This window comes from Salvelinus alpinus, chromosome 30 (genome assembly GCF_045679555.1).
Source record: "Salvelinus alpinus chromosome 30, SLU_Salpinus.1, whole genome shotgun sequence".
NCBI lineage: Eukaryota > Metazoa > Chordata > Actinopteri > Salmoniformes > Salmonidae > Salvelinus > Salvelinus alpinus.
In genome coordinates this window covers 6,527,058-6,548,560 of record NC_092115.1, presented here as the reverse complement: position 1 = coordinate 6,548,560, position 21,503 = coordinate 6,527,058, and the positions used below count along the sequence as shown (strand labels likewise).

Genomic DNA, 21,503 nt, shown 5'->3' with positions numbered 1-21,503 from the left:
CCCTGGCCAGATACCATCACAGATACCCTGGCCAGATACCATCACAGATACCCTGGCCAGATACCATCACAGATACCCTGGCCAGATACCATCACAGATACCCTGGCCAGATACCATCACAGATACCCTGGCCAGATACCGTCACAGATACCCTGGCCAGATACAATCACAGATACCCTGGCCAGATACCGTCACAGATACCCTGGCCAGATACCATCACAGATACCCTGGCCAGATCCAGATTCAGTTAGTGCTCTAACATAGTGTTTCTTCACATTTTAGTTGTTGACCGAGCGCTACACACACCTGATTCAAAATTAGCGAAAAATGTCTGATGAGTTGATAAGTGGAATCGTCAGTGTATTGCTAGGGCAACAACTAAAATGTGAACCCCTTTTATGGTCCCCAGCACCAGGATGAAGATACCGCTGCTATTGCAGGTGCCCATTATGAAGATGTCCTTAGTGCTAGCTCACTTCCCTACATTATTTTACCTCACATTTAGAAATCAAAGTTAGACTGCAGGCTGTTCTCTCTCTCTCGTTTCTAACCTTGTTTTTACCTTGAGGTTGAGTGCTCTGTCCTCGATCTCAGAGGTACACTTCCTGATGATGAAGGGGATCCCGTCGGGGCTGTTCTTAGCTGCCTGGGTAAAGTCTATCCCAAACAGGTGTAGTCTTCCCTGCAGCTTCTTATGACCACACTGGATGGCCAGAGTTTCCAGACACTTCTTATGACAGGCCAGGGAGCACTGAGACAGGACACATGGGGCAGGTTGACTGGTACAAACCACACTTTGGAGCATAGATTATTTATATCTTCTACTTTGAGCCCCAGCCCCACCAGCAGCCCCACCAGCAGCCCACCCCAGCAACCACACCCCCAGCAGCCACAGCCACCCCCAGGAGCCCCTGCCCCCCCCCCCCAGCAGCCCCTGCCCTACCAGCAGCCCCCCCCCCAGCAGCCCCACCAGCAGCCCCCCCCCCCCCCCCCCAGCAGCCCCACCAGCAGCCCCCCCCCCCCCCCCAGCAGCCCCTGCCCTACCAGCAGCCCCACCAGCAGCCCCACCAGCAGCCCCCCCCCCCCCCCCCCAGCAGCCCCACCAGCAGCCCCCCCCGGAGCTTGTGTGTGCTATGGGTTTGTTTCTACCTCTTCACATTCTGCTCCGTGGAACACCACCAGACTGTCACACTCCCTGCACTTAGACGGCGCTCGGAGTTTCCTCAGCTTGTGTGTCTGAGACGCCTTGGACATCTGGGTGTTACGAAACGGACCAGGGGAACCGTCTGCCTCAGTCACCATCTCACCTAGACCTGAGGGAAGAGAGAGAGGGGACAAAGAGAGAGAGACAGAAAGGGAAATGCTAATTAATTACTTAAAAATCATACAATGTGATTTTCTGGATTTTTGTTTTAGATTCCGTCTCTCACAGTTGAAGTGTACCTATGATACAAATGGCAGACCTCTACATGCTTTGTAAGTAGGAAAACCTGCAAAATCGGCAGTGTATCAAATACTTGTTCTCCCCGCTGTATATAATTATATACAGAATAATTGGTTGTGTAAATTACACAAGTATTACAACAACAATATAGGATTGGTCTAATCAGATCCGTTCCTTAAACCAGAATATCCACAATAATTAAGCACAGAATTAGAGTTTTATTGAGTTGGTTAAAACCCCTGATGCATCGAACAACAAAGAGTTGATTAAAAACAACACATTCTCCTGTAGAGAGAGAGGTCAGGCTAAAGACAGGAACTAGCTAGCTGGGGACGCAAGCCAAAACCAACACACCTCATCTCATTCACTACAGCTGAGCACAGAGTAAAAAACATTTGGTCTCAGGGTTACATGCAGAGATACACACAGGCACATGCAAGCAGACTTTGTCTCTTTAGACAGACAGACAGACAGACAGACAGACAGACAGACAGACAGACAGACAGACAGACAGACAGACAGACAGACAGACAGACAGACAGACAGACAGACAGACTCTCTCTCTTACCGTTGTCCGAGGGTGATTGTCTCTCGTCCAGGTCGTCTGCTGAGGACATGGTGCCAGTGGAGGGGGTTCTGGGTAGTCTGCGTTTAAAGTCACCTGACAACAGGAAGTAAAAAAAAAAAAAACTTCCTCAAAACTCACATTAAACAATTAACAATGTCATTTAACTCACTGGAGAAAAAAAAGGCATTGTATAGATCAGACCATTCTCTTTTATCTGTAGAATTGTTTTTTAGTGAATTGATAAACATACACATTTGCTATAACATGACAGATAACCATCACGTTTTGTTTTACAGCGTATATACACATAGTGTATACATACACACTAGGCAACCATGTCCACATTGGCACGATTGTGGGCAAAAAATAGCCAAAGCCAAAAGGCTGTTGGCCCCAAGGACAGGCCTTCACTTCTCCTGAAATAAACCTCCACGATCAGCTGCCTGTTACACTTCAAACGTTTCTCATATGTCACATGCACTTCTAAGTCATTTTTTGACTAACTTCCTTAATGGGCAGTGTGCGACAGATCAACTGTTTCAACTGTCTCAGTAGCGGTTAAACCAAAATAACTTGTGACCTCAGAACTACAGGGATTTCATCTGAAGAAATATATATATATTCTGAGATAATTGGCTTTAAAAGTTCCTCAAACCTCATCGGTTTAAATGGTGTCAGCAATTTTTTTATCTTGCATTCTGTTTTTTAAACTTACGCCAATTCACGTTATAAAACCATGACCCCAAGATCCTAATGAGCCCCCGCCTCTACATTATGAAGTAGCTGAGCTTGGTATGGGCCGGCCCCGTGTTCGGGGGGCGCCGGTCCCGTGTTCGGGGGCGCCGGTCCCGTGTTCGGGGGCGCCGGTCCCGTGTTCGGGGGCGCCGGTCCCGTGTTCGGGGGGCGCTGGCGACGTGTTCGGGGGGCGCCGGCCTGTGTTGGGCTGGTGTGGGCTGGCAGCGGGGGAGTCCATGGATCCAACATGTACCAAGGTAGAGCTCCCATAATGCACTTCTTTTGATTTGTATTTAACTAGGCAAGTTATTTACAATGACGGGCCTACACCGGCCAAATCCGGACGACGCTGGGCCAATTGTGCGCCACCCTACGGGACTCCCAATCACAGCCGCATGTGATACAGCCTGGAATCGAACCAGGGACTGTAGTGACGCCTCTAGCACTGAGATGCAGTGCCTTTAGAGCGCTGCGCCACTCGGGAGCCTAATATGATCTTAGCGGATCTGAGAAGTGTCTGTCTCACTTTTCCTACTAGCTCCGACTTTGCTGATAGCTACTTTAAAATGAGGAGAAATGTCTCACGTAGCTATTTTAAGATTAATCCACTAACTATACCACTGGTGTACTGTCCTACAAAACTAGTATACTGTCCTGTACTATACTGGTGTACTCCACAGAGCCCTTTCCCAACTGGACAAAAGGAACACCCATGTGAGAATGCTGTTCATTGACTACAGCTCAGCGTTCAACACCATAGTGCCCTCAAAGCTCATCACTAAGCTAAGGATCCCGGGACTAAACACTTCCCTCGGCAACTGGATCCTGGACTTCCTGACGGGCCTCCCCCAGGTGGTCAGGGTAGGTAACAACACGTCTGCCACGCTGATCCTAAACACTGCACTGCTGTACCTTGTATGCATGTCTGACCGTGTACTTTCATGTCTGTCTGACTCTACCTTGTATGTCTGTGGTGCTGTTGGACCTCTTCCCAGGTCGCGACCCCAGGGGACTGTCCACCTCGTCCCCACTCAGGACGTCATCGGAGGTCAGGGACACCTGGGACAAGTTACCATGGGAACTGGTGCTGCCCAGCGAACGCTTGCTGAACAAAGCAAACCTGGACGGGGGAGACAGAGACACAGTCAATAGTTTTGAATACTAACTTGAGGTGCAAGCTAAACTCCCATTTTTGAGACAATCCCATGATTGACATGCTGGCAGCAGTAACAACACGGGGATGAGGACTTCCCTGGTTTACATGCTGGCAGCAGTAACAACACAGGGATGAGGACTTCCCTGGTTTACATGCTGGCAGCAGTAACAACACAGGGATGAGGACTTCCCTGGTTGACATGCTGGCAGCAGTAACAACACAGGGATGAGGACTTCCCTGGTTTACATGCTGGCAGCAGTAACAACACAGGGATGAGGACTTCCCTGGTTTACATGCTGGCAGCAGTAACAACACAGGGATGAGGACTTCCCTGGTTTACATGTTGGCAGCAGTAACAACACAGGGATGAGGACTTCCCTGGTTTACATGCTGGCAGCAGTAACAACACAGGGATGAGGACTTCCCTGGTTGACATGCTGGCAGCAGTAACAACACAGGGATGAGGACTTCCCTGGTTTACATGCTGGCAGCAGTAACAACACAGGGATGAGGACTTCCCTGGTTTACATGCTGGCAGCAGTAACAACACAGGGATGAGGACTTCCCTGGTTTACATGTTGGCAGCAGTAACAACACAGGGATGAGGACTTCCCTGGTTTACATGCTGGCAGCAGTAACAACACAGGGATGAGGACTTCCCTGGTTGACATGCTGGCAGCAGTAACACGGGGATGAGGACTACCCTGGTTTACATGCTGGCAGCAGTAACAACACAGGGATGAGTACAGCCTGAAGCCAACTCCTGAATCTCATCTAAATGATGAAAGTGATTGAGAATCAGTGGCTGAAGGTGTAACAACGGTTAGCTGGTAAAAAAAAAAGACTCTCACGAGGCAACATTTTTGTGCTTGTTTAAAAATCAGAGGGAGAATCTCTCCTCTGCTGCATTCAGCGCTCACCACAGATATTTCCTCAGGAAGGGCATGAATTCAACGCACACTTTATCCTCTTACAAACTTTCTCTCTCCCTAAATGAGCGAGAAAGAGAAACTTTACAAACTTGTGCTCGTTTGTAAAGACCTTCGCTTGAAAAATGAGGGAAAAAAGTACCGTTTGTCCATCTACTCAGAATTAACCAAAGATCCCTCAAGAAACCTGTCATTCATTTTTATGTTTTTGCAGGGGTGATCTTATTTTCACAATTTTACATCTAACTAGGATGTTTGGTGCAGTATTTCTCAAGTGAAAAAAAATGTGCATGAAAATGAGTCGTCTATATTTGAATGACAACAAACACTTCTGTTGACCAATCACAGACGAAGGGTCATAGACTTCGGCTTCCGAACTTCAGCTTTCCTCGAGAGAAAAAGGTGTGCACAAAGAGCTGAGAAAACCCGAAGGCCAAAACAAACAAAAACGTCACGATATGTTGTCATAATATAACTGATCCGAAGTGTTTCGGACAGGAAGCATGCGGACACCTTTACTCACACCGAATCTTACTCCCTCTCTCGACGCGCCTCACCCCGACTCGCCGCGCCTCACCCTGACTCGCCCTGAATCGCCGCGCCTCACCCTGACTCGCCTCGCCTCACCCTGACTCGCCGTGCCTCGCCCTGACTCGCTATCCTCTTTCTGAGCAGTCAGCAGATTTATACAGTAGGGTTACAGTACAGAAGATAGAAGTTTACAAGAGAAAGCTCCACCGTCAAACTAAAAGCATGTTGGTTAGTCTCTAAAAAACACCTCAACATTATTACTTGACCAAAACAAGGACTGAAAACAAAACTAACATTGCTTTTGGTTGGTTGTTCCAAAATGGAGGCCAAATTACTGTTGGCTTGTATTATTCACCACTCCACGTTGCCACCTTGCCGTGCAGGAGCTTGTGAGTTCCAAAGATCCTGAGAGATATTAGTCTGTCTGACACCTACCTCATCCTTCCTGAGTGGTTTCCACCAGGCTAGAGAGATATGAGACTATTCTAGAAGGAAGTACGTAAGGATAGGCCTCTATAATATAGTGCACTAATATTGGCAGGGCGTGGCAGTGGGCGTGGCCAATGGCTCGGTCCCGACCAAACATTTTAGAGGCCCTCCTCTGGGTCGCAGAGACAAAATGTTGCTGTTTTAAAAGAAAAAGTTCTGAAATTCTACACCTTTTGCATTAGGGTTGAGAGAAAATGTGCCGTTTTAAAACTAATTTCCTGGATTTCAACACCTTTTGCCAAGGCTAACGCCATGTTCTTATGCTTTCCGAGTGACTCAAACATTTCCAACAAAATCCCCGTGCCATGACAAAAATATTCCTTAATTCATCATTTTTATTAAAAAAATATATATATAAATTTGAGATTCTCCCTGACTGTCTAGCTTTAATTTCTGTGATTGATAGTTCTCAAAGATGATCTCATTTATAAATATATCACTCCATTATATTCTCTAAATACTTTATATCTGATTTTATGTTTACACTGAAAACCTTTTGCCATCCCAATAATTAGTCTTCGGCGGGCCGCCCAAAACTTTTCTACGCAGAAAAAAAATCCTGTATGGGCCCTGGTCAAAAGTAGTGCACTATATAGGGAATAGGGTGCCATAGGGCTCTGGTCTAAAGTAGTGCACTATATAGGGAATAGGGTTCCATAGGGCTCTGGTCTAAAGTTGTGCACTATATAGGGAATAGAGTGCCAGTTGGGTGACAGCCTATATAAGGAAGTGTTATTGACTTACCGTCCATCAATGGAGAAGGACTCCATGTGTATCTGATCTTTGGGTAGATTTCGGACAAACTCGGCGTATCTCTGTCCAGGCTCGTACATCTTAGCCTTCTCACACAGGGCCTGGTAGTGGACGGGGAGAGACACGGTCTGGGCCTGCTGCAGCTGGAACCAGTTGACTGTCACCTGGAGGGAGGGGGGGGGGGATATACAGTTAGAGAGAGCGAAGAGAAAGTCAATAAGTCACCCAAACTCTGGTGCTATACTCATGTTGTGTACTGTCCCTGATCCCTCAATAACTATATCCTGTGGCCTACTGTGTAACGCTGTTGTTTGTGTCGCACTGCTTTGCTTTATCTTGGCCAGGTCTCAGTTGTAAATGAGAACTTGTTCTCAACTGGCCTAACTGGTTAAATAAAGGTTAAAAAAAAAAACATTTAAAAAATACTCACAGCTTTGAGTGTGAGGTCACACTGAGCCAGCAGTTCTCTGATCTGAGTGAGGATGTATGTCTTGGTGCTGGCCAGCTCTGCCCTCCTGACTTCTGCATCAGCTACACACGATCTGTACTGGTCCCTCGCATCCTCAGCCTGAGAGACAAGGAGAGAGGAGAGGAATAACACGATCTGTACTGGTCCCTCACATCCTCAGCCTGAGAGACAAGGAGAGAGGAGAGGAATAACACGATCTGTACTGGTCCCTCACATCCTCAGCCTGAGAGACGAGGAGAGAGGAGAGGAATAACACGATCTGTACTGGTCCCTCACATCCTCAGCCTGAGAGATAAGGAGAGAGGAGAGGAATAACACGATCTGTACTGGTCCCTCACATCCTCAGCCTGAGAGACAGGGAGAGAGGAGAGGAATAACACGATCTGTACTGGTCCCTCGCATCCTCAGCCTGAGAGACAAGGAGAGAGGAGAGGAATAACACGATCTGTACTGGTCCCTCACATCCTCAGCCTGAGAGATAAGGAGAGAGGAGAGGAATAACACGATCTGTACTGGTCCCTCACATCCTCAGCCTGAGAGATAAGGAGAGAGGAGAGGAATAACACGATCTGTACTGGTCCCTCACATCCTCAGCCTGAGAGACAGGGAGAGAGGAGAGGAATAACACGATCTGTACTGGTCCCTCGCATCCTCAGCCTGAGAGACAAGGAGAGAGGAGAGGAATAACACGATCTGTACTGGTCCCTCACATCCTCAGCCTGAGAGACAAGGAGAGAGGAGAGGAATAACACGATCTGTACTGGTCCCTCGCATCCTCAGCCTGAGAGACAAGGAGAGAGGAGAGGAATAACACGATCTGTACTGGTCCCTCACATCCTCAGCCTGAGAGACAAGGAGAGAGGAGAGGAATAACACGATCTGTACTGGTCCCTCGCATCCTCAGCCTGAGAGACAAGGAGAGAGGAGAGGAATAACACGATCTGTACTGGTCCCTCACATCCTCAGCCTAAGAGACAAGGAGAGAGGAGAGGAATAACACGATCTGTACTGGTCCCTCACATCCTCAGCCTGAGAGATAAGGAGAGAGGAGAGGAATAACACGATCTGTACTGGTCCCTCGCATCCTCAGCCTGAGAGACAAGGAGAGAGGAGAGGAATAACACGATCTGTACTGGTCCCTCACATCCTCAGCCTGAGAGATAAGGAGAGAGGAGAGGAATAACACGATCTGTACTGGTCCCTCACATCCTCAGCCTGAGAGATAAGGAGAGAGGAGAGGAATAACACGATCTGTACTGGTCCCTCACATCCTCAGCCTAAGAGACAAGGAGAGAGGAGAGGAATAACACGATCTGTACTGGTCCCTCACATCCTCAGCCTAAGAGACAAGGAGAGAGGAGAGGAATAACACGATCTGTACTGGTCCCTCACATCCTCAGCCTAAGAGACAAGGAGAGAGGAGAGGAATAACACGATCTGTACTGGTCCCTCGCATCCTCAGCCTGAGAGACAAGGAGAGAGGAGAGGAATAACACGATCTGTACTGGTCCCTCACATCCTCAGCCTGAGAGACAGGGAGAGAGGAGAGGAATAACACGATCTGTACTGGTCCCTCACATCCTCAGCCTGAGAGATAAGGAGAGAGGAGAGGAATAACACGATCTGTACTGGTCCCTCACATCCTCAGCCTGAGAGATAAGGAGAGAGGAGAGGAATAACACGATCTGTACTGGTCCCTCACATCCTCAGCCTGAGAGACAGGGAGAGAGGAGAGGAATAACACGATCTGTACTGGTCCCTCACATCCTCAGCCTGAGAGATAAGGAGAGAGGAGAGGAATAACACGATCTGTACTGGTCCCTCACATCCTCAGCCTAAGAGACAAGGAGAGAGGAGAGGAATAACACGATCTGTACTGGTCCCTCACATCCTCAGCCTGAGAGATAAGGAGAGAGGAGAGGAATAACACGATCTGTACTGGTCCCTCACATCCTCAGCCTGAGAGACAAGGAGAGAGGAGAGGAATAACACGATCTGTACTGGTCCCTCACATCCTCAGCCTGAGAGATAAGGAGAGAGGAGAGGAATAACACGATCTGTACTGGTCCCTCACATCCTCAGCCTGAGAGACAGGGACGAGAGACAACACAGAAGGGGATGGTGGGTCACCTCAAGGTTAGAGAAGCAGGAACTGGAGGGTTGTCGGTCCCAATCACAGGGCTGACTGGGGGGGGGGGTATCCACCTACTGTTGCTGGGCCCTTGAGCAAGGAACTTAACAGATGTTCTAATTGGACAATAAAGCATAGCCTATTGACTACAGTTAAATGGAAATAATCCGGCCTTCTTCCATACCTTCTGTAGAGCCTCTTCCTCCAGTTTCCTCCTCTTGTCCAGCTGTCTGGGCTGTTCCTCCTGGGAGCGGCTGGCTGACGACTGGGCCTTCTGGTACTCGTCTGTCCTCTGGGTCTGGGTCCACTGGGCCTTACGCAGCGCCGCCTCGGACTCTTGCTGCACGGGAGAGGGGAGAAATACACAGGTGAGTGAAGTAACACACACACACACACAGGTGAGTGAAGTAACACACACACACACACACACACACAGGTGAGTGAAGTAACACACACACACACAGGTGAGTGAAGTAACACACACACCATTTTCTTCTGTTCTCTCTGCCACTGCTCGTTGAGGTCTTTCCTCAGTTTGTCCAGCTCAGTCTTTCTGGACAACAGCGGCTAAAGGAAGCGCAGAGGCACAACATAGAGGTTGGGTACATTGCACTTTTTCCCAAATATTATTTTAAACCCAAATTAAAAATGTTGTCTTGTCAGAGGTCAGATCACCGTCGATCACTACAAGGTTTGTTCGCGTCAGTCCTACCTGTACTAGTGTGTTACAGAGTGTCTGTCCTACCTGTATTAGTGTGTTATAGCGTCTGTCCTACCTGTACTAGTGTGTTATAGCGTCTGTCCTACCTGTATTAGTGTGTTATAGCGTCTGTCCTACCTGTACTAGTGTGTTATAGCGTCTGTCCTACCTGTATTAGTGTGTTATAGCGTCTGTCCTACCTGTATTAGTGTGTTATAGCGTCTGTCCTACCTGTACTAGTGTGTTATAGAGCGTCAGTCCTACCTGTACTAGTGTGTTATAGTGTCTGTCCTACCTGTACTAGTGTGTTATCGTGTCTGTCCTACCTGTACTAGTGTGTTATAGCGTCAGTCCTACCTGTACTAGTGTGTTATAGCGTCAGTCCTACCTGTACTAGTGTGTTATAGCGTCAGTCCTACCTGTACTAGTGTGTTATAGCGTCAGTCCTACCTGTACTAGTGTGTTACAGAGTGTCTGTCCTACCTGTACTAGTGTGTTACAGAGAGTCAGTCCTACCTGTACTAGTGTGTTATAGTGTCAGTCCTACCTGTACTAGTGTGTTACAGAGAGTCAGTTCTACCTGTACTAGTGTGTTATACAGCGTCAGTCCTACCTGTACTAGTGTGTTATAGTGTCAGTCCTACCTGTACTAGTGTGTTATAGTGTCAGTCCTACCTGTACTAGTGTGTTACAGAGAGTCAGTCCTACCTGTACTAGTGTGTTATAGCGTCTGTCCTACCTGTACTAGTGTGTTATAGCGTCAGTCCTACCTGTACTAGTGTGTTATAGTGTCAGTCCTACCTGTACTAGTGTGTTACAGAGAGTCAGTCCTACCTGTACTAGTGTGTTATAGCGTCTGTCCTACCTGTACTAGTGTGTTATAGCGTCTGTCCTACCTGTACTAGTGTGTTACAGAGAGTCAGTCCTACCTGTACTAGTGTGTTATAGTGTCAGTCCTACCTGTACTAGTGTGTTACAGAGAGTCAGTCATACCTGTACTAGTGTGTTATAGCGTCTGTCCTACCTGTACTAGTGTGTTATAGCGTCTGTCCTACCTGTACCAGTGTGTTACAGAGCGTCAGTCCTACCTGTACTAGTGTGTTATAGTGTCAGTTCTACCTGTACTAGTGTGTTACAGAGAGTCAGTCCTACCTGTACTAGTGTGTTATAGCGTCTGTCCTACCTGTACTAGTGTGTTATAGCGTCAAGCCTACCTGTACTAGTGTGTTATAGTGTCAGTCCTACCTGTACTAGTGTGTTACAGAGAGTCAGTCCTACCTGTACTAGTGTGTTATAGCGTCTGTCCTACCTGTACTAGTGTGTTATAGCGTCTGTCCTACCTGTACTAGTGTGTTACAGAGCGTCAGTCCTACCTGTATTAGTGTGTTATAGCGTCTGTCCTACCTGTACTAGTGTGTTATAGCGTCTGTCCTACCTGTACTAGTGTGTTACAGAGCGTCAGTCCTACCTGTACTAGTGTGTTAGAGCGTCAGTCCTACCTGTACTAGTGTGTTACACAGCGTCAGTCCTACATGTATTAGTGTGTTATACAGCGTCAGTCCTACCTGTACTAGTGTGTTATAGTGTCAGTCCTACCTGTACTAGTGTGTTATAGCGTCAGTCCTACCTGTACTAGTGTGTTATAGCGTCAGTCCTACCTGTACTAGTGTGTTATAGTGTCAGTCCTACCTGTACTAGTGTGTTACAGAGAGTCAGTCCTACCTGTACTAGTGTGTTATAGCGTCTGTCCTACCTGTACTAGTGTGTTATAGCGTCTGTCCTACCTGTACTAGTGTGTTACAGAGCGTCAGTCCTACCTGTATTAGTGTGTTATAGCGTCTGTCCTACCTGTACTAGTGTGTTATAGCGTCTGTCCTACCTGTACTAGTGTGTTACAGAGCGTCAGTCCTACCTGTACTAGTGTGTTATAGCGTCAGTCCTACCTGTACTAGTGTGTTACAGAGCGTCAGTCCTACCTGTACTAGTGTGTTATAGAGCGTCAGTCCTACCTGTACTAGTGTGTTACAGAGCGTCAGTCCTACCCGTACCAGTGTGTTACAGAGCGTCAGTCCTACCTGTACTAGTGTGTTAGAGCGTCAGTCCTACCTGTACTAGTGTGTTACACAGCGTCAGTCCTACATGTATTAGTGTGTTACACAGCGTCAGTCCTACATGTATTAGTGTGTTATACAGCGTCAGTCCTACCTGTACTAGTGTGTTATAGTGTCAGTCCTACCTGTACTAGTGTGTTATAGTGTCAGTCCTACCTGTACTAGTGTGTTATAGAGTGTCAGTCCTACCTGTACTAGTGTGTTATAGAGCGTCAGTCCTACCTGTACTAGTGTGTTACAGAGCGTCAGTCCTACCTCGTCAGTCCTACCTGTACTAGTGTGTTATAGCGTCAGTCCTACCTGTACTAGTGTGTTACAGAGCGTCAGTCCTACCTCGTCAGTCCTACCTGTACTAGTGTGTTATAGAGCGTCAGTCCTACCTGTACTAGTGTGTTACAGAGCGTCAGTCCTACCCGTACCAGTGTGTTACAGAGCGTCAGTCCTACCTGTACTAGTGTGTTACACAGCGTCAGTCCTACATGTATTAGTGTGTTACACAGCGTCAGTCCTACATGTATTAGTGTGTTATACAGCGTCAGTCCTACCTGTACTAGTGTGTTATAGTGTCAGTCCTACCTGTACTAGTGTGTTATAGTGTCAGTCCTACCTGTACTAGTGTGTTATAGAGTGTCAGTCCTACCTGTACTAGTGTGTTATAGAGCGTCAGTCCTACCTGTACTAGTGTGTTACAGAGCGTCAGTCCTACCTCGTCAGTCCTACCTGTACTAGTGTGTTATAGCGTCAGTCCTACCTGTACTAGTGTGTTACAGAGCGTCAGTCCTACCTCGTCAGTCCTACCTGTACTAGTGTGTTATAGAGCGTCAGTCCTACCTGTACTAGTGTGTTACAGAGCGTCAGTCCTACCCGTACCAGTGTGTTACAGAGCGTCAGTCCTACCTGTACTAGTGTGTTAGAGCGTCAGTCCTACCTGTATTAGTGTGTTACACAGCGTCAGTCCTACATGTATTAGTGTGTTATACAGCGTCAGTCCTACCTGTACTAGTGTGTTATAGTGTCAGTCCTACCTGTACTAGTGTGTTACAGAGCGTCAGTCCTACCTGTACTAGTGTGTTATAGTGTCAGTCCTACCTGTACTAGTGTGTTATAGAGTGTCAGTCCTACCTGTACTAGTGTGTTATAGAGCGTCAGTCCTACCTGTACTAGTGTGTTACAGAGCGTCAGTCCTACCTCGTCAGTCCTACCTGTACTAGTGTGTTATAGCGTCAGTCCTACCTGTACTAGTGTGTTACAGAGCGTCAGTCCTACCTCGTCAGTCCTACCTGTACCAGTGTGTTATAGAGCGTCAGTCCTACCTGTATGAATTTGTTGGTCTGCAGGGCAGTGGCAGTCTGCAAGAGGAGTTGGCTGTACTCTGTGTCATTCTTAAACGTAGAGATATAGGTATCCCTGAATGGCATGTAGTCCTGTGGACAAACAGACATTAAGGAAAAAATAATAATTAGTCACATTCTCTTCCTGTGTGTGCACTTCAAAGAGAGACTGAACACACCGATTCCACGTTTCTCTGTTGCTCATTTAAGAAAAACGAGATTTCTGTTTTTTTGGGGATGTGGTTTTTGACGAGGCAGTTACTGATGTTTTTTTTTTCAAATTAGGAACCAAATAAAGATCACTTCCTCAAAATAGTCAGAATCTCTTAAAGTAACTCATGAAATCTTTAATTCGTTTTGACAAGGTTTTAGCCGAGCAATTTTTACATCTAGCTAAGGTGTTTTGGTGAAGTATTTCTCAAGACACAAAATGTGCGACGTGTCGTCTTATTTAAACCATGTCCGATCCACCGCGCTGCTGGGCCGGTCCGTCAAACTGTCTGGTTCTGCAGTGGGATTGGATAGAGAGCAATGACTGCTGCTGTTTATCCCGTGTTAGTGGTCATTGTCGCAATTTTTTAAAATCAAAACCCCAAAACCCTCAAGTCAGTCATAACGAACTCACTTACAAAACTCAGTTTCGGACGAGACTGACTTTATGAACAAAATTATCTCATTTACACTTTGTAGTTAATTTTGACACTAGAATCAAATGTTGGACTAATATCGATGCACATAGGGCTGTTTTCTATCAGTCAAGTTGTTCACTGCCATCAGTTGCCCTTTAAGAGGGTAAGCTATGTTTTAATCTGTTGAGCTGCAGTTTTAAAGTATAGATACCCACCGAGTGTACAAAACATTAGGAACACCTGCTCATTCCATGACAGACCACACCAGGTGAATGTAGGTTAAATCCACTTCAAATCAGTGTAGACGAAGGGGAGGAGACAGGTTAAAAGAAGGCTTTTTAAGCTTTGAGACAATTGGCACATGGATTGTGTGTGTGTGTGTGCCATTCAGAGGGTAAATGGGCAAGACAAAAGATTGAAGTGCCTTTAAACAGGGTATGGTAGTAGGTGCCAGGTGCACCGGTTTGAGAAATAAAAACAGCCAACTTGACACAACTGTGAGAAGCATTGGAGTCAACATGGGTCAGCATCCCTGTGGGAACACTTTCGACACCTTGTAGAGTCCATGCCCTGACAAATTGAGGCTGTTCTGAGAGCAAAGGGGGTGTGCAACTCAATATTAGGAAGGTGTTCCTAATGCTTTGTACACCCAGTGTATATCCGTGATCTGTGCTTGTGGTGAATTATTCTAAAACATATTACCTGTTGACTCGCCAGCATCTTTGCAGATTCTGCCATTTTGGCAGAGCTCTTGGCACATTCGATGTCTGGGGGGGAGAGATAGCAGTTAAGTCAGTGTGGAGGTGTTGTTGACAGGGTTCACAAATTAGTAAGCACGTCCGTCCACTAACACGTAGCGTTAAGATTTCCCTTCACTGGAACTAAATGGGCAGAGCACAAACCATGAAAAACAGCCCCAGACCATTATTCCTCCTCCACCAAACTTTACAGTTGGCACTATGCATTCGGGGCAGGTCTCGTTCTCCTGGCATCCGCCAAACCAAGATTCGTCCTTTGGACTGCCAGACGGTGAAGCGTGATTCATCCCTCCAGAGAACACATTTCCACTGCTCCAGAGTCCAATGGTGGCGAGCTTTACACCACTCCAGCCGACGCTTGGCATTGCGCATGGTGATCTTAGGCTTGTGTGCAGCTGCTCGGCCATGGAAACCCATTTCATGAAGCTCCCAATGAACAGTTATTGTGCTGATGTTGCTTCCAGAGGACGTTTGTGCAACCGAGGACAGACGATATTTACGCGCTATGCGCTTCAGCACTCGGCGTTCCCGTTCTGTGACCTTGTGTGGTCTACCACTTCACGGGCTGAGCCGTTGTTGCTCCTAGACGTTTCCACTTCACAATAACAGCACTTACAGTTGACCGGGGCAGCTCTAGTAGGGCATATATTTTACAAACTGACTTGTTGGAAAGGTGGCATCCTATAACCACGTGCCACGTTGAAAGTCACTGAGCTCATCAGTAAGGCCATTCTACTGCCAATATTTGTCTATGGAGATTGCATGGCTGTGTGCTCGATTTTATACACCAGTCAGCAACAGGTGTGGCTGAATTAGCCGAATCCACTAATTTGAAGGGGTGTCCACATACACTATAAATACAAAAGTATGTCCACTAACATGGACCAAAATTTCCTCCACAGCGACGTGAGAGACTGATCAACATTTACAGGAAGTGTTTGGTGGGAGTCATTACAGCTAAAGGTGGTACAACCAGTTATTGAGTGTAAAAGGGGGCACTTACTTTTTCCACACAGGGGCATTTGGTGTTATACATAACTTTTTAACTAAATGAATGAAATGAGTATGAACATTTTGATTCCATTTATTTAAATTAGTAGGTTTTGACTGAAGATCTGAGGTAAATACTTTTTCACTGAACTATATATGAGTTGTGGGTTGCCAGGTATATGAGTTGCCAGGTGTGTATGTGCGAGTCGTGTATGTGTGAGTTGTGTATGTGTGTGTGTAGGTCGTGAGTGTGTGCATGCTTGCAGGTGTCTAACTAACCCAGTCCCAGGCGCTTGTCGACCCAGGCCAGCAGATCCTTGGTGTACTTAGACCAGGCCTTGGCATAGAGCAGAGCTGACTCCACCCCGCTGTCGTTCTTCTGCAGCGTCAGGTCAACATCCTCCTCCTCAGACAGCGCCACCTCTGGGCCTGGAGAGGTAGTACAGGAGGAGCATCTATCATACAGTTTCTACTGGTGTTATTACATGACTGCTTTTCACAGAGGGGGGAGAGGGGCGGGGGGGGGGGGGGGGGGTCCTAACCACATGACCTAACAGATACAGTGAATCAGAGGAAGAATTATTCACACAGTTAAAAATGGGCAGTCCACGATTGGTAAATTCATTTTACCTAATGAATTTGAGAGTGGTTAAATTGTCCAGCCCCGTTACCTCAGCTGTTTACCAAAACAGTGGCGGGGTGCCGGCGCTTTGAAAATTGAGATTGCCCGGTTAAGCTGCTCTTTCAGTCCCAGGACAGTCTTAAGACTGGTCTCTAGACTGGAGACCCACCCTACACTAAGCGATGAGAAAGCAAGGACAGGTATGAATGACACATTCAGTACACCTAGAAGCGTGACGTATAGCAGCTTAAATTAACTTTTTTATTTAACCTTTATTTATTTAACTAGGGGAGTCAGTTAAGAACAAATTATTATTTTCAATGACGGCCTAGGAACAGTGGCAGAACGACAGATTCTTTACCTTGTCAGCTCGGGGATTCGATCTAGCAACCTTTTGGTTACTAGTCCAACGCTCTAACCACTAGGCTACTACATGCCATCCCAGAATGCAGGTATGAATGACATAACACTCCTACATAGTAAAAGCACAACATATAGCTGTATATGGCCTAGTTTTAAATTCTATGCTATGCGTACATAGCGATGTCATAAAACCCTGTCATAACTTCTCTGACCTCACATCCCAGCTGCCTTCCATATGATTCAATACAGGCTTCAGCATTACAGAGCTAACACAGTCACCCCTCTCCCATCCATCTGCTTGGTATCTGGTTCTACAGAAACTCCATGCCTGCGTCCCCTATGGGCCCTGGTCTAAAGTAGGGCACCACGCAGAGACCAGTGGCACTACGCAGAGACTAGGGTACCATTTGGGACTTGGTCCATGTGTTTTGCATCACACAGAAATACTTCTAACACAGCCAAAGAATGTCAGCCATTTGGTGGTAAAAAGCCACAGCCCAGGCTGAACGCCATCTGTAGCCGAATTAACAGGGGTCTGTGCTAAGGGTTAAAGGCTAAGGGCTAAAGGCTAAGGGCTACAGGCTACTAAAGGCTAAGGGCTAAAGGCTAAGGGCTAAAGGTTAAGGGCTAAGGGCTAAAGGCTACTAAAGGCTAAGGGCTACTAAAGGCTAAGGGCTACTAAAGGCTAAGGGCTAAAGGCTAAGGGCTAAAGGCTAAGGGCTAAAGGTTAAAGGCTACTAAAGGCTAAGGGCTAAAGGCTAAGGGCTAAAGGCTACTAAAGGCTAAGGGCTAAAGGTAAATGGTGTTGCATATAGCCTAGGACAAAAAAAAAAAAACATGCAAAATAATCTCTAAAGAGGCAAAAATGAATCTGATTATTCTGGATCTCTACTGTTGACATCAAAATATCCACCATGCGTTCCCTGAACATGTAAGAGGAAATAGCCAACCTCGTTCATGTCTTACTTGACACTAGAAAAAATCAGTCTAGAGCCCTGCCACTAACAGAAAGTAAATGTGCATTAAACAATATTGTTGTATTTATCTTATCAAGCTAAATGGGTCCATTTATGACCGTATGACTGTTTGTCCATATCACCGAGCTCTACTAATGTGTTATTTTGCTCAAACAAAATGGCCGTATGACTGTTTGTCCATATCACCGAGCTCTACTAATGTGTTATTTTGCTCAAACAAAATGGCCGTATGACTGTTTGTCCATATCACCGAGCTCTACTAATGTGTTATTTTGCTCAAACAAAATGGCCGTATGACTGTTTGTCCATATCACCGAGCTCTACTAATGTGTTATTTTGCTCAAACAAAATGGCCGTATGACTGTTTGTCCATATCACCGAGCTCTACTAATGTGTTATTTTGCTCAAACAAAATGGCCGTATGACTGTTTGTCCATATCACCGAGCTCTACTAATGTGTTATTTTGCTCAAACAAAATGGCCGTATGACTGTTTGTCCATATCACCGAGCTCTACTAATGTGTTATTTTGCTCAAACAAAATGGCCGTATGACTGTTTGTCCATATCACCGAGCTCTACTAATGTGTTATTTTGCTCAAACAAAATGACCGTATGACTGTTGTTCTTAACTGACTTGCCTAGTTAAATAAAGGTTAAATAAACACTGTTTTGTCAGGATCAAGGGAAAGGTAAAGTACAGAAAGATCCTTGATGAAATCCTGAGCGCTCTGGAGCAGGTTCTCAGACTGGGGCGAAGGTTCACCTTCCAACAGGACAACGACCCAAAGCACACAGCCACGAAAACGCAGGAGTGACTTCGGGACAAGTTTCTGAATGTCCTTGAGTGGCCCAGCCAGAGCCCGGACTTGAACCTGATCGAACATCTCTGGAGAGACCTGAAAATAGCTGTGCAGCAACACTCCCCATCCAACCTGACAGAACTTGAGAGGACCTGCAGAGAAGAATGGGAGAAACTCCCCAAATACATGTGTGCCAGGCTTGTAGCGTCCTATCCAAGAAGACTCAAGGCTGTAATCGTTGCCAAGGGTGCTTCAACAAAGTACTGAGTAAAGGATCTGAATACTTATGTAAATGTGATTTTTCCATTTTTTATTTGTAATACATTTGCAAATTTTTTACATTTTGTTTAAACTGTTTTTGCTGTGTCATTATGGGTTATTGACCATGGTCACTGCTCAAAACCTTAGAAAAACCTTGACATAGTACAGGCTCAGTGAGCACAGCCTTGCCATTGAGAAGGGTAGACACAGGAAAGCCTGGCTCCCTGTAGAGGAAAGGCTATGTAACCACTGCACCACAGCAGAACCTGAGACGGAGCTGCATTTCCTGACAAAATGTAAAAGATATAAAACAATTAGAGAAAGTGTCATTTCCCCAAATGTGAAACCCTCATTCAAGGTTTCAAAGACCTCTCTGATGACGATAGGCTACCCGTCCTGTTAGGGGAAGACGCAGAGAGCTGTGGGTTGGCAGCGCACTACATTGCTGCCTGCCATAAGTTGAGGGACAGTGTCTGACAGACCAATCTACCTGCACATGGCCTATAGGCTTATTGTTCAGTGTATGGCTATTTTGACCCTTGGTTATTGTTTTGACCCTTACAATTTTGATTGTTAATATTATAAATCTCCAAAGAAAGCTTTGGCAATATGTACATTGTTACATCATTCCAATAAAGCAAATTGAGAGAGAGCGAGAGAAGGCTGTGCAACCACAGCAGAACCTGAGACAGAGCTGCATTTCCTTACAAAATGTCAAAAGTATAAAACTAGAGTGTGTCATTTCCCCAAACTCAAGGTTCTGATGAGAGTAGGCTACCATCCTGTTGGGGGAGGACGCAGAGAGCTGTGGGTTGGCAGCGCACTACATTGTCCCTCATCTTATGGCAGGCAGCAATGTCTGACAGACCAATCAACCTGCACATGTCCTCTATGCTTATTGTTATTGTTAAATGTATGTTTATTTTAACCCTTGGTTATTGTTGTTACTGTTGTCCCATTGACAGTTTAGATTCTTATTATTTTAATATTGTAAATATCCAAAGTGGCAATATGTACATAGTTACATCATGCCAATAAAGCAAATGGGGGGAGATGCTCAACGTGAGTTCCTGATTTATTTATCTGTTTTTTGAATGAGATGAATAAAGAAGAAGTGATGAATAACTCTATTCAATCAGAATAGAAAAAAAGGTAACTAACTTTACGCCTCAAATTAAGTTGACTCTCGCGAGCTAGCTATACCACAAAAACTTAGCCAGCAGGCTATCAAGCTAGCCAGAAAAATTGAGCTAGAACAAACCTAGCAAGGGCAGTTAATACAACTACATCAAACAACCAAACTGAGTGAGTAAACCAAAAAGGAGCACGTACTCTAACTTTAAACATATCTTCTGTTTTTTTTGTGTGAATATCTTTCACTATTTTTGCTGGTTTTTGAGCTAAATTGGAGCTAGCTAGATAGCAACAGCAGAAGACAAACAAAAAAGGTTGCCATAACAACAGAGCAGCAGGAGTAGCAGAGCCCACAGGCACCGTGTCCCCACTCCCCCTCAGCGTCCATTCTCCACCTTCCAGAGGCCAAAAATGACACAACGAAGAAAGCTTTTAAAACAGAAACTACTAAAGTGGAGGCCAGAAACTCTTTTTTGCAGACCTACACAAAAAAAAAACAGTGATATGAGTCATCTCATGTTTCTCACTGCCCAGCCAAACGCATGGCGCTCAGCAGTCTGTAAAACCCTCTGACAGCACCATGATAACAATCAACCTCTACAAGACTGGGACTGTCATGGTGCAAGGTAACATTAGGCTGTTTGAAACAGACTTTCAGACCGTTAAGGAGAGAGCGGAGAGAGAGAAGGACACCACCAGTGACATGCCCTCCCACAAGACAAACTCCACCCTCACCCCTACCCTCCCCACCCACAAAGGCACATCCAGTACCTCTCTTCCCACCATAGTGGAGGACACGCCCCAGGAGGAGAGCGACCCCCTCAGTGCAGAGCAGGCTCAGGCCCTCCTCACCACCATGGCTGCCATAAGGGATGAGTTCACCAAACTGGAGGGGGAGGTGGTCCTGCTCAGGGAGAGCGTGAGCAAACTGCAACCAGACAACTACACCTTAGAGGAGCTCCTAACCAAGGTGAGGACAGAGCAGGACAGCAGCCTTGCAACACAGCTGAAAGAGGTTCAGCAAGAGAGAGACGGACTCAAGAGAGAGCTGGCTGATCTAACAAAGGAGCTGAGAGAGCTCCTAAAGGACAGGCAGAGCAGTAATAAGGAGCTGACCACACTAAGAGAGGACAGGCTCCAGGAGAGAAAGAGAACAGAGGACAGGCTGCAGGAGCAGCTAGATCACCACTATGACCTGCCCTCACACAGCAGAGGGGCCCACCTCAACCAGCCAGGCCTCCCCAGCCCTGCCCTCACACAGCAGAGGGGCCCACGTCAACCAGCCAGCGCTCCCCAGCCCTCACACAGCAGAGGGGCCCACGTCAACCAGCCAGCCCTCCCCAGCCCTGCCCTCACACAGCAGAGGGGCCCACGTCAACCAGCCAGCCCTCCCCAGCCCTGCCCTCACACAGCAGAGGGGCCCACGGCAACCAGCCACACCTCCCCAGCCCTGCCCTCACACAGCAGAGGGGCCCACGTCAACCAGCCAGCCCTGCCCTCACACAGCAGAGGGGCCCACGTCAACCAGCCAGGCCTCCCCAGCCCTGCCCTGCCCTCACACAGCAGAGGGGCCCACGTCAACCAGCCAGGCCTCCCCAGCCCAGCCCTGCCCTCACACAGC

At 46.9% G+C, this 21,503-nt stretch overlaps 1 protein-coding gene across 4 annotated transcripts in view; it reads right to left on the bottom strand.

Annotated features, from left to right (window-relative positions):
* The window catches only part of LOC139560286 (rho GTPase-activating protein 29-like), a 77,463-nt gene that overhangs the window by 24,259 nt on the left and 31,701 nt on the right, over window positions 1-21,503 (bottom strand). For 3 of the 4 annotated variants that reach the window (XM_071376926.1, XM_071376924.1, XM_071376928.1), the window contains 11 exons: window positions 16,004-16,153; window positions 14,679-14,743; window positions 13,330-13,440; window positions 9,692-9,772; window positions 9,390-9,545; window positions 7,036-7,173; window positions 6,597-6,769; window positions 3,707-3,867; window positions 2,013-2,105; window positions 1,150-1,313; window positions 563-751 (listed from right to left, as the gene is read on the bottom strand). In XM_071376926.1, the coding sequence (XP_071233027.1) occupies window positions 563-751; window positions 1,150-1,313; window positions 2,013-2,105; window positions 3,707-3,867; window positions 6,597-6,769; window positions 7,036-7,173; window positions 9,390-9,545; window positions 9,692-9,772; window positions 13,330-13,440; window positions 14,679-14,743; window positions 16,004-16,153 (1,481 nt within the window). The remainder of the gene's footprint in view (window positions 1-562; window positions 752-1,149; window positions 1,314-2,012; window positions 2,106-3,706; window positions 3,868-6,596; window positions 6,770-7,035; window positions 7,174-9,389; window positions 9,546-9,691; window positions 9,773-13,329; window positions 13,441-14,678; window positions 14,744-16,003; window positions 16,154-21,503) is intronic. The other variant, XM_071376927.1, reaches the window with a different exon arrangement.